The 13,461-nt window shown below is 44.3% G+C and overlaps 1 protein-coding gene across 1 annotated transcript; it reads left to right on the top strand.

Moving 5' to 3' along the window:
• Positions 1–9,621: 9,621 nt before the first annotated feature.
• On the top strand, positions 9,622–12,351 carry LOC147086214 (putative G protein-coupled receptor 139). Its single transcript, XM_085979182.1, has 3 exons — positions 9,622–9,691; positions 11,754–12,091; positions 12,289–12,351. Exons 1-3 carry the CDS (start codon positions 9,622–9,624, stop codon positions 12,349–12,351), a joined length of 471 nt encoding a protein of 156 aa, XP_085835308.1.
• Positions 12,352–13,461: the final 1,110 nt, after the last annotated feature.

The raw sequence follows: 13,461 nt of genomic DNA, 5'->3' as shown, positions 1-13,461 counted from the left end.
CTGTCCAGGCCTGACAGAATTTTATAGGTTTCGATGAGATCCCTCTCAATCTTCTAAACTCCAGTGAGTATAAGCCCAATCGACACAATCTCTCCTCATACATCATTCCTGCCATCCCAGTTATCAGCCTGGTGAATCTTCGCTGCACTCCTTCCATGGCAAGAACGTCCTTCCTCAGATAAGGTGACCAAAACTGCACACAATACTCAAGGTGCGATCTCACCAAGGCCCTGTACAACTGTTGGAAGACATCCTTGTTCCTGTACTCGAACTCTATTGCTACGAAGGCCAACATACATTAGCCTTCTTAACCGCCTGCTGCACCTGCATGCTTACCTTCAGCGACTGGTGCACAAGAACACCCAGGTCACTTTGCACTTCCCCTTCTCCCAATCTACTGCCATTCAAATAATAATGTGCCTTCCTGTTTTTGCCACCAAAGTGGATTACCTCAAATTTATCAACATTATAGTGCTTTTGCCATGTTTCTGTGCAATCACCTAACCTGTCCAAATCGTACTGGAGCTTCATGACATCCTCCTCGCAGCATACCCTCACACCCAGCTTTGTGTCGTCTGCAAATTTGGAGATATTACATCCAATTCCCTCGTCCAGATCATTACTATATATTGTGAACAGCTGGGGTCCATGGACCGATCCTTGCGGTACCCCACTAGTCACTGCCTGCCACTTGGAAAATGACCCGTTTATTCCAACTCTTTTCTTTCTGTCCGCCAACCAGTTCTCTATCCAAGTCAATACCTTGCCCCCAATCCCATGTGCCTTAATTTTGCACGCTAATCTCTTATGCAGGACCTTATCAAAAGCCTCCTGAAAGTCCAAATACACCACATCCACTGGTTCTCCCTGATCTATTTTACCAGTTACATCCTCATAAAATTCCAATAGATTAGTCAAGCATGATTTACCTTTTGTAAATCCATGTTGACTTTGTCCGATCCTGTCACTGCTTTCCAAGTGCTCTGCTATTACATCTTTTATAATGGACTCTAGCATTTTCCCCACTACCGATGTCAGGCTTACCGGTCTATAATTCCCCTCTTTTTCTCTACCACCTTTTTTAAATAGTGGGGTAACATTAGCTACCCTCCAATCCATGGGTACTGTTCCAGAGACTATCGAGTTCTGGAAGATGACCAGCAATGCATCTAATATTTCTAGGGCCACTTCCTTAAGTACCCTGGGATGTAGATTTTCAGGCCCTGGGGATTTATCGGCCTTCAGTCCCATTAATTTTCCTATCACCATTTCCATACAAATACTGATTTCGTTCAGTTCCACCCTTTCATCAGACCCTATGTTCCCCGGTATCTCTAGGTGGAACATCTCCACTGGGTCTACTGTAGGTGCCTCTTCTACCATTGGCAATGGTAGGCGTGATAAACCATCAGCATTCCCATGCTGTTTTGATCCTTTGTATTCTATGTCATATTGGTGTGCCCCTAGGAAATGGGACCACCGCTGTAGACTTTGCGCTGTCATAATGGGAACACACTTTTTAGGTTTGAATATGGAGACGAGGGGTTGATGGTCAGTCAACAAGGTAAATTTTTGTCCGTGTAGGTAATGGTTGAATTTCTTCACTCCCCATACCAGGCTGAGCGCTTCCCTGTCGATCTGGGCATAGTTACGCTCAGCTGAGTTCAATGAGCGTGACGCAAAGGCTATCGGCCGCTGCGAGCCATCAGGGAATCTATGCAATAATACCGCTCCTATGCCATAAGGGGATGCATCGCACGCCAGTCTGATTGGCAGTGATGGGTTGTAATGAGCCAAAACTTCCTTGGACGTGATCAAGCCTTTGCATTTATGGAAGGCACGTTTACAATCTTCGCTCCATTTCCAAATTACTCCCGTTTGTATTAGTTCGTTAAGAGAGTGCAGAAGAGTTGACAAGTTCAGTAAAAATTTATGATAGTAATTTATCAATCCCAGGAACGACCTTAATTGTGAGATATTTTCAGCTGCTTGGGCTTTTATGACTGCTTCAATTTTTTCAGGTGACTTATGCAACCATTCCTCGTTAATTATGTGGCCACAATATGATATTTGTTTCTGGAAAAATTCGCACTTGCGGTGATTTTCTCGTAGGCCGCGTTCTCTCAGCCTAGTGAGCACCTGCTCCAAATTGGCAAGGTGCTCGTTGTCGTTTTCTTCTGTTACAAGGATGTCCTCCAGGCAGCATTGAGTCCCCGGAATCCCTTGGAGGACTTGCTCCATAGCTCTTTGCCAGATAGCTGGAGCTGATGCTACTCCGAAAACCAGTCGTTGGACTGGTACAGGCCTTTGTGTGTATTTATCGTGAGATACTTTTTAGAGGCCTCTTCAACCTTCATCTTTAGATATGCCTGTGCCAAGTCAATTTTGGTGAAACGTTTCCCTCCGGATAGTGAGGCGAAAATATCTTCTATCCTCGGAAGAGGATACAGTACCGTGTGAAGGACCGTGTTTATAGTCACCTTGAAGTAGCCACAAATGCGAATTTTTCTCTGTTCTTCAGATTTATCATAATTCAACGTTTTCTTCATGACCGGGACGATGGATGCTGCCCACTCGCTCCAATCTATCTTGAATAATAAGCCTGCCTTTTCCAAATTCTCCAGCTCTGCCTCGACTGCTGGACGAATTGCGTATGGCACCGGCCTTGCCTTAAAAAACTTGGGAATTGCCGCATCTTCCACTTTTATTGAGGCGGTGATGCCTTTCAAGGTTCCTAGTTTCTGTTGAAACACTTCATTGGCGTTGGTCAAGATGTCTTTTAATCGTTCAGGTATGACGTCATCATCATTTTTTTTCTTACTGGTCACCGTCAGTGCTTGAATGGGGTGCCAGTCTAAACGTATCTTCCTGATCCATTCACGTCCCAACAGCGGCGGACCACCATCTTGCAGAACGTATAAATACAATTTCTGTATTTGCTTGCCGTTGTATACAACAGGCACCCTTATTTTCCCTTTGGGGTATACTTTCTGCCCCGCATATTTTTTCAAGATAATGGATGTGTGTTTCAAAGGTATATGCAGAAATAGCCGCTCGTAATCCCGTCGATTTATGACGGTCAGAGCTGATCCTGTATCTAGCTCCATTTTAACTGGGGACCAGGCTATCGTGAGGGTAACCCAAATGGTCTGCTAATCTTCTTTGGCAATTACATAATGTAATTTGAGACAGCTTAGTCTCTTGTTTCCGGAGTCGCTATCGCTCTTCTGGTCTTCGGAGCTACTGTCTGTCATCATTTGTACCTTACTCTACTTTTCCTTATTGATTTTTTTCCTGTCCGTGGACTTTTTGTGTCCAGATTGGCATACACGTGCAATGTGTCCAATCTTTCCACATTGCCTGCATGCTTTGCCCTTGAACCAGCAGTCTATCTGGTCATGGGTGGATCTGCAGCAGCGAAAGCATCTCTCAAAACCCTGTGTCATTTCATGGGTGCCGAAGTCCTGTGTCTTTTGCTGTATCTCTGCAGCTCCTCTTGCAGCTGCTTCGTATGATACAGCCATACTGAAAGCCTTGTCCAGTGTCAAATCTTTCTCAGAAAGTAGCCTTTTCTGTGTTCCTTCACTTAGGAGACCGCAGACGAATTTGTCTCGAAGAGAATCTGCCAGTCCTGCCCCGAATTGGCAGTGCTTTGATAGCTTCCTTAATTCGGTGAGGTAATCAGCGTTACTTTCATTCTTGTGCTGATTCCTCTTGAAGAATTTGAATCGTTCCGCTATCAGCAGCGGTGTTGGGTTTAAGTGCTCCTGTAGGGTATCAACAATCTGCTTAAATTTCTTGTCCTTTGGTTTGGCTTGAGTGATTAATTTCGTAACAGCCTGTATGTCCTTGCGCCCATTAGATTTAGAAGTACTGATGCCTTTTTATCATTTTCTATTCTATTTGCTGTGCAATATACCTCCAATCTTTCCACATATGTGGTCCAATCTTCTATATCGTTATCGAAAGCATTAATATTGCCAGCCTTAGTCATCCTGAAAAAAAATGGCGCCTCTGTGCTTTCCTTTCTTCCCTGCAGAAAGAAATGGCGCTTCCCGCGCTTTCCCGCCGCTGCTGCTGCTGACAACGCTGTTTTCCACGGTTTTTATTTACAGGTGGAGACTCATTCCCGCCGGACTCTCTGGGACCTTTTCCTCCCTCTGCTTGGTCCGAACGCCGACCTGCTTTGCAGCGCCGGCCGTCTCCCGAGTGCTCCCCCCCTCTGTCTCTGTTTGCCTCCGCCGTCGCTGCTTGGCCCCGCTGCAGAGCCAGCCGATGGAGCCCCAGCCCGCCGCCCAGGTACGATTATTGCAGTACCTGCCACCAGCTCAGCTAGCTGGTGAAACAACTGTTTTTTTTTTATCGTTCTTGCTTTTCTTCGACTTTCATCTGAGGAATCGATCTCCTTGAGGTGCTGCCGGATTGCAGGTAAGTCCGTTTCCAATTCATCGCCACTGTTGTATCCATGTGTTAATAGAGACACGGAAGGCAGGAGTTTGGTTCACAGGTGTTTACTGAACAAAGTCTGGAGGTGAACTAACAGATACAAGACAATATACAGGCTTATATAGCCCGAGTGGCCATTACCGGCATTACAGTACACAGGGGGCTCTAAAAGGCAAATACTCCACAGGTGCCACTGCCGCATGAATTGAAACCTATTTCTCACAGACCATTCCTTGAAACACGCTTTCATCTCACTAATCCTATTGAGCCTATGCCAATTTGTTGGTGGTTCAGGTAGTAATCCAAACTCTGAAATATTTACCCTAAAGGGTGGGACTGCTTCCTGGAACAAATTCTCCAGGTAAATTTCTTGCTCCCTGATGTATCGCAATGTCTGCAGTTTGGACTCCAGCTCATTACGTCTGCGCCGAAGTTCCTCCAGCTGCAGCCACTTACTGCAGATCTGGTCACCCTGGAACACACTGGTGTCCACCAGCTCCCACATGCTACAGCTGCAACAAATCACCTGCCCTGCTATCTCTATTTTATTTTATTTCATTAATTACGTAAATATCAATCAATTGCCTATTTATAGCTTTCAAACTAGGTAAACTAGGTAATAACCTTAATATGCTTCTTACATGTCTTCCTTTTTCCTCAACCGAGGATTCCCCTCTAAAGTGGTTGACTCGGCCCTTGACTGTGTCCGCTCTAACTCCCGCACTTCAGCCCTCAACCCTGCCCATCCCTCCCAGAACCAAAACAGAGTTCCCCTTGTCCTCACCTTTCACAACACCAGCCTCCACATTCAATGGATCATCCCCCGCCATTTTAGCCACCTCCAGCGTGATCCCACCACCAATTGCATCTTCTCCTCAATGCCACTTTCAGCATTCCATAGGGATCACTCCCTCCGCGACACCCTAGTCGGCCCTTCTATCACAACCAACACCCCTTCCCCTTTGTCCTGCACCTTCCCATGCAAGTGCTGGAAATGCACCACATGCCCTCATACCTCCCCCCTTCCCACTGTCCAGGGCCCCAAACACCCCTTCCAGGTGAAACAGCGAATTACTTTTACATCTTGCAATTTAGGTTTCTGTATTCGCTGCTCAGGATGTTAACTCCTCTACATTGGGTGACCAATCGCAGATAGGGTGGCCGCTTTTTGGAACATCTCCATTCAGTCCGTAAGGGGGACCACGAGCTTCAGATCGTCTGTCACTTTAATTCGCCGCTCCACTCCCATCAGACCTCACCATGCTCGCCCTCTTGCATTGTTCCTTGGAAGCTTAGCGTAAGCACGAGGAACAGCACCTCATCTTTCGAGAAGGCACTTTACAGCCTTCCATACTCAACATAAAGTTCAACAATTTCAGATCATATCCTCAGCTCCTATCATATATATATATATATTATTTCTTTTAACCTCACTCTGTCTTTTTTCTACTCCCCCACATGGCAGCCGTCATTCATTATGCCAATGCAATTTACACTTCATCCAGAGGTATTCTTGATTTCTTAACCTGTCCCATTGCCATCTCGTTTCACCTTGAATATCTCTTGAACTCAGTTAACCTCTTCCGCCATCCGTCCTATCACAAACCTTCCATTTTGATATTTCATCAACTCCCCCCTCTCCCAGCCTCTTCACTTGCTTAAAATCTGTTCCATTTCCTGCATTTTTACAGTTCTGAGGAAAGTTCATCGACCTGAAACGTTAACTCTGTTTCTCTCTTCAGAGCTGCTGCCTGACCTGCTGAGTTTCTCCAGCACTTTCTGTTTTTATTTTAGGTAGTAACATGTATTACATTTTTTAAAATAAGTTTAGCTTGTTGTAAGTTTAGTTAGTTATACATTTCGTTATATGTCGTTACTTTACATTTCCCCTCAGTCCAAAGAGAAAAGAAATACTCGCCACCATTCACTTACCTGTTTACCTGTGGCGTCAGACTTTTATTTTTTTGTTGTTGAATTCGGGTCTCGGTGCTCTTCCACATCTGGCTCTGCACTCAGGCCTCCTCACACCACGCACTTTATTCTGCTGCTGTTGCCGCTCCGGGTCCAACCAGGCCCACGAAAAACTAAGGAAAACACATGCAGTAGCAGGTAGTAGCACACGGCCACTCACACTGCAAAACGCTGTCAGTTGCGAATGATTGGAGATGATCCCTTTAAATAGCGTCGCTGGAGCCGGCTTTCTGCTGCTGCTCACCAGCGCAACCTGTCGTTGCTTTCTCGTTGGTAGATCGGGCGTCAAATGGGCGTTGCTTACTCACTGGAGTCATGCTCTCCGTTATTGCCATGTCCCCGGCACTCGAGTTAAGTGGCAGGGCTGCCGGCTTGATGGATATGTTGTGCGGTGCTGGAATGAGCACCAGGTGTCGTTGGAGCTCTCAGCTACGTTCTGGCGCCAACTCCTGGCGCTAAGTGTGAAACTAAACAAATAAACTGTTCCCCCAATAACATTCAATAACACTGCTTAACAAAATCTGAATTTATGCAAAAATTATTTCCACAAGGTTTTTCTAATATAAACGAGAAATAGTGAAATGTATAAACAAGAATTGGATTGGTCTGTCATAACCCAATTTACCCGGCAAATAGGCCCCGTTTTATGCAGAAATCATGACCTAAATAGGAATGTGATTACCACTTTGTGCTTAAATAGATCGGCGCCTGCGCTATCTAATTCCAACTAGTTCCACCACCGATTGAACCGAAGAGGCGTGACACAATTGAACGTTGAATTATTTTGTTGGCTCCAGAGGAGCAGGAGATTTACTCCCGGGACACAAACATATTCTAGACTGCTGCCTCCACCGGATCCACCCCCTCCCTCTGCGATTTTATTTCTCTCCAACAATTTGATTTGCTACCGGCAATTGCGGCCTGATTTTGAAGGCTGAATATGAGGAACTGCATCGCTAGGTGATATTTGATGGCAAATTTTAAAGAGGATGGGGCCTAAAATACGTGGGGTCTCTTCACGGCTGGTTAGTCTGATCCACCAGTCGTCCACCAAACAGTCATTATCTATTCCAGTCCGTTCAAAACATTCCCCATTTTAACCAAACCCGCCACGTTCTTTCTGGGCTGGTAAGGTTAAAACTGGGGCAATGTTGCAAAAGCAAGGCTTGAAAAAGTTTCGAGCCACATTTACATTATCAGCACATCTCAGCTCCGTAAACTCTGTCAGTGATCTGGATACCAGCAGCAATCTTACAGGAGCAGAACAGCCTCTGTGCATTTTCCCAATAAGGTGCCACATCTCACTGATTAGTTGCTCTATTTAGCTGATTTTCAGCTTCAGTTTGAGCCGTAAATGAAAATCATGCAAACTTTATAAGGGGCGTTTGAACCACACTATCATTTAAGCCTCCAGCGACGGTGAAAATTTCCCTGCATGTGATTGGAACGGACACTGTTTGAGATATGGCCCAACATGTGGGCTTTTGAGATTGATACTAGGACATAGGTCCATAAAGGTGTGGAGCCTCGTGCAAATAGGATGGTAGCAAATTGAAAATTATGTCACCGCACTGTATTCCTGGCACTCCGGCTGCTGTCATCTAGGGTAGGGTATGAGATGTGGGCCAAAGCCACGTCCACCTGTTTCCTGTCAGTCGACAAGGAATGAACAAATCGGAGTATTATGACCTATGGTCGGCACAGAGTGGTCTTAAACGGATTGCACTGAAACACAGTTTTAAAGTGGGGAATTTGGAGAGAGTTTATGTCTCTGGTAAGGACTGGGTGAGTACGAGCTGCGAAACGTGATATTTTGAATTTCACCTAGAACTTTAAGCACTGTAGTTAACAGAAGCTGCCTGTCAGTGGCAGTGAGCTTTCAGTCAGCTGTAAATATTTGTTTTGAAAAGGGGCTAATTACTGTGAGCAGGGAGCTGAGTATTTGGAGTTGAAGGGGGAAATGGTAAATTGGGTGCGGCTCAAAGGTGTATAAAACTAAACAGTATCTGCTGGCGCACAGAGTGGCCTGCACAGCATGGTCGTAAATGGAGAGCACTTAAACAGTGTTAAAGTTGGGAATTTGGAGATAATAGGAATTCAGAGCAAATGGTGAACCAGGCCTCCAATACTGGTCGTGGTTTGTATTACAGCTAAATATTTAATTGTATATACCTACAACTTAAACTTTAACTTCCCACACAATTCTTTGAGGCACAGATTTAACTCTCTGATCTGCTTGTCCCTATTCCAATTTGCGTGTGGCGCTGGTAACAATCCAGAGATTATTATCTTTGAGGATCTGTGTTTAATTTGCGCCCTTGCTCCTCAAATACTGACAGCAGAAACTAATTCCGAGATCTACCTATGTTGTTGGTTTCTACGTGGCCCACGACAACTGGATCTTTCCCTTCCCACTGCAAATCCTTCTGAAACCTCGTATAGATATCCTTAACCCTGACGCCATTTAGGGCTTGACAGCGTAGCTGCTCACTGGAAGATTCCTCTGGCTGTGGACTCTAGAAGTAGGGCATCAGATTCACAGAATACGGGTCGTCCATTTAGAACTGTGATGATGAGAAATTTCTTCACTCAAAGGATGGTGAATTATTGCAATTTTCTAACCCAACGATCCTTTACGTGCCCATAGTCAGAGCTCAGTCTTTGCGTTAATTCACAACAGAGATTCATAAGATTTTTGGATCTTCAGGGATTCAAGGGATATGGGGTTAATGCGGGAAGGTGGAATTGAGTTGGAATTTCAGCTATGATCTTATTGATTGGTGGAGCAGGCTGGAAATTCCTAATGGCCTGCTGTTGCTCTAATTTATTTTGTTCTTATGTTCTTAAATGAGACTCTTCATCCACTTCAACATCCGCACTGTTCACACAGATCAACACCAGGGTCACAGCAAAAGGATTTGCAATTTATCTTTGGATGACGTTTCAATGAAATCTAAAATTATTTTATTTTGCCTATCCTAAAATAAAAATATCTTATTAGACACAAATCCTTGGAGTAAAAGTGCTTCATTAAATCTGTTTGTTCGGTGGAATGTACCTAATGTCACTGATCATGCTCCCTAGATGACTTTCTCCGTGGAGGTTGCTTTATGGTATATCAAAGGGCTCCTCTGAATCAGCCTTTACGTTCACAAGTCAGAGCTCTGTACCTGATAGAACAGAGTTTGGTTCTTCACGCAAGAAATGGACGACCCAGTAATTTTCCAGATAGACCTCATTTACTACCCGGTTCTTGCAGCCCTTGGTGTTCCTGGTAAGACAGTAAAACGAGACGGTAAAAGCTTAATATTAATATGTGACTGTTCAGGGTATCCGTTCCCTGTTTGTTGTTACCAGTTAATTAGTTGATTGTCCTGTTTTCTTAATGCGATGTCTTAATCGAAATGATAATATTTTTTTCAATTTTCTCCACAGACAATGTTGAAACAATGGTCCCCTTTACTGTTTTCAGCAGAAACTCTTCCCAAGAGTTGATACTGACATTCGATCAGACATGAATTATTAACTCGTTTAATATCCTGATGTAGTTAAATGTGTGTCACGTGTAACGTGGGGATTTTAAGAATGATTGCTTTATAACATTATTTCCTGTTTACAATGGGTTACACTGTAGAAGTCTCTCTTGTTCTCCTGGCCGTCAGTTCTGCTCCGACTGTGTTTGTGTCTGCTTTAAATGGAAGCAAGAATCCAGTGATTTCTGTTAGCAGCCTGCGATCCACCCCACCAGATTTAATTTACCACCGAAATTTTTATTGTCAGCAAACTTGCATACATTAGACTCGGTCCCCCCATCAAAGTCATTGATATAGATTGTAAATAGCTGCGGCCCAAGCACTGATCCTTGTGCTACCGCTCTAGTTACAGCCTGCCATCCCGAATATAACACATTTATTCCTACTCTATGATTTCTGGCCCTTAACCAAGACTCAATCAATGTGACAATATTACCCCAATCCCACAAACCCTAATTGTGTGCGGCACCTGATGGAATGTTTTTTAAAAAAAATTCAAATATATTACAAATAGTGATTCCCCCTTACCTTCCCTGCAATTTACACCCTCAAAAAACCTAACAGATTTGTCAAACAAGACCTCCCTTTCAAAATTCCGCATTGACTCTGCCCAATCATATGATGATCTTCTAACTGCCCTGTTACTACCTTCTTAATAACAGATTCTGCCATTTTCCTGATTTGAAACTATCACTTTGAAGGAAAAGCACGATGTGATTGAACTAAATGGATAACTTATTGTTGTAAATCATCAGGTGTCATTGCAACTAATGGTCTCCTGCAGCTGTGCGGTTCATGGAACTTGAAATGTGATGGAGAGCTCACTGTACAGGCCATAACCCAACAATGGGAGAAAGCGCACGCTATGCTGTACAGACAATAACCCACAATTGTGAGAGAGCGCACTCCATGCTGTACAGACAGTAACCCATCATTGTGGGAGAGCGCACTCCATGCTGTACAGACCATAACCCTACATTGTGGGAGAGCGCACTCCATGCTGTACAGACCATTACCCTACATTGTGAGACACTGATCTCCATGCTGTACAGACCATTACCCTACATTGTGAGACACTGATCACCATGCTGACGCAGCATAATCCAACAGTGTGAGGGAGTGATCTCCATGCTGTACAGTCCATAAGCCAACATTGTGGGAGAGCGGTCTCCATGCTGTACAGACCATTACCCTACATTGTGAGACACTGATCACCATGCTGACGCAGCATAATCCAACAGTGTGAGGGAGTGATCTCCATGCTGTACAGTCCATAACCCAGCATTGTGGGAGAGCGATCTCCATGCTGTACAGACTATAACCCAACAAAGTGGGACAGTGATCTCCATGCTGTACAGACAATAACCCAACAGTGTGAGAGAGTGATCTCCATGCTGTACAAATCATAACCAAACAATGTGAGCGAGCGATCACTATTCTGTACAGACCGTAACCCAAAAGTGCAAATCTGATTCGCAGCTATATTAATTCGAAGGCAATGGTGCAAGTTAAATGGGCCCCTGTGTTGTTCGTCACCCACTTTCCCCAGAAATATCGCAGTAATATTTTGCCTCACCACCACTGTCGGTAGCTGAGTTCAACCACGTTTTCATTCCCCCCTTACCTTCAGTTGCAATATTTGCCACAGATTTTCCTGCCGCCCAATGCACAGCTTTTTAAATTAACATTTATATTTAATTCGAAACTAGAAAACTGACATTTCAACAGTTTCATAATGGAGTTGAGATGGTTATTTTACAAAACAAAATATTTGGCTAATTTAATGTTTGCTTTTTCTTACAGTGAACGTGGTTGCAATTGCGATCCTGTCCCGTGGAAAGTGCGGTCTCTCGAAGTGCATCACTCGTTATCTGTTGGCCATGGCAGCGGCGGATCTAATGGTGGTTATCATCGATGTGATATTACATCGGATTAATAGCATGTATTTGCCAATTAATTTCCTCTCTCTGAATCCGGTCTGCACTTTGACGTTTGTCGCCTACATTGTCGCTGTCGACTGTTCTGTTTGGTTTACTGTCGCCTTCACATTTGATCGCTTTGTAGCAATTTGCTGTCAGAAATTGCAATCAAAATATTGCACCGAGAAAACAGCGACCGTGGTTATCGCCACCGTGTTTGTGGTGAGTTGTGTGAGGAGAGTTCCATTTTACTATTCAGACGAACCTCTCATAATCATTGACAACGTGCCGTGGTATTGTGTTCCGACAGCTGATTATTTGACTTCCCCCTTGTGGAAGGCATACGAGTTGATCGATAGCCTGATCACCCCTTTATTACCAATCCTTTTAATTATTTTGTTCAATGCTCTGACTGTCAGACATATTATATCGGCAAATCGAGTCCGCAGTTTACTCCTGAGCAACAGCGACAATGTGAATGATGCTGAGATGAAGAATCGGAGAAAATCCATGATCTTGCTTTTATCTATTTCTGCCAATTTCATACTGTTGTGGATGACGTATGTTGTGCATTCGGTAAACTGGCCAGTGGTAAACTTTTATTACGATGACAAATATCTCAGTAATCCGATATATATCACTCAGCAAGTTGGGTTTATGCTGCAACTGCTCTGTTCCTGCACAAACACTTGTATCTATGGACTGACACAGAGGAAATTCAGAGAGGAGCTGAAGAAAGGGGCGAAATATTTGTTTACACTAAATGGGAATTTATAAGAAAGAAATAACTTGCATTTCTATCACGCCTTTCACCAGCTCAGGACGTCCCAAACCGCTTTACAGCCAATGAAGAACTTTTTGAAATGTTGTCACTGCTGTAATGTAGGAAACACGGCAACCAACATGCGCACAGCAAGCTCCCACAAACAGCAATATGACAATGACCAGATAATCTTCTTTATAGTGATAAGGATTGAAGAACAAATATTGGCCAGGACAACGGAGTGGAGCCCCCTGCTCTTCTTAAGAATCGTGGCAGTGAAATCTTTGGCGACCAGCTGAGACCTGGCCTCGGTTTAATGTCTCATCCAAAAGACGGCACCTCCGACAGTGCAGCACCACGGACTATCCTAGAGTGTCAGCCTAGAATTTTGTGCTCAAGCCTCTTGGAATGGGATTGTGAACCCACAACCTTCTGAGTCAAGAAACTGGAGCCGCGTTTACATCTTCACATCACACTGTGGGCAGGGGAAGTGAGATTTGGAGATCCATTATCTTCATCCATAGTTTGGATAATTATGTCTAATGGCCACAACATTAAATAGGACTTTAACGAACATCTCAACTTCTCTTCCTGGCCCCCATATTGGTTGATATTTAACACATGTCTCTCTTCTCAGCTTCTGCCCCCTTCTTTCAAAACCGGCACTCACCACTTCCTCAAAAATCCACGCTCAGTCCCTCTGTTGGTACAAACTGCAGCCCCATCTCCAAACACTCTTTAACTCCTGAGCCCTTCAACATGTCACTGCCTCCCAACGGTGCGCATCCTTCCGACAATTCCTTAATTGAATCTCTTCTATCAGGATTCT

The sequence above is a fragment of the Somniosus microcephalus genome, unplaced genomic scaffold, assembly GCF_052327205.1.
Source record: "Somniosus microcephalus isolate GS21.2 unplaced genomic scaffold, FLI_Smic_1.0 unresolved_chr8, whole genome shotgun sequence".
NCBI lineage: Eukaryota > Metazoa > Chordata > Chondrichthyes > Squaliformes > Somniosidae > Somniosus > Somniosus microcephalus.
Note: the sequence above shows the minus strand (reverse complement) of the source record. Positions and strands in the feature narration are given on the sequence as shown.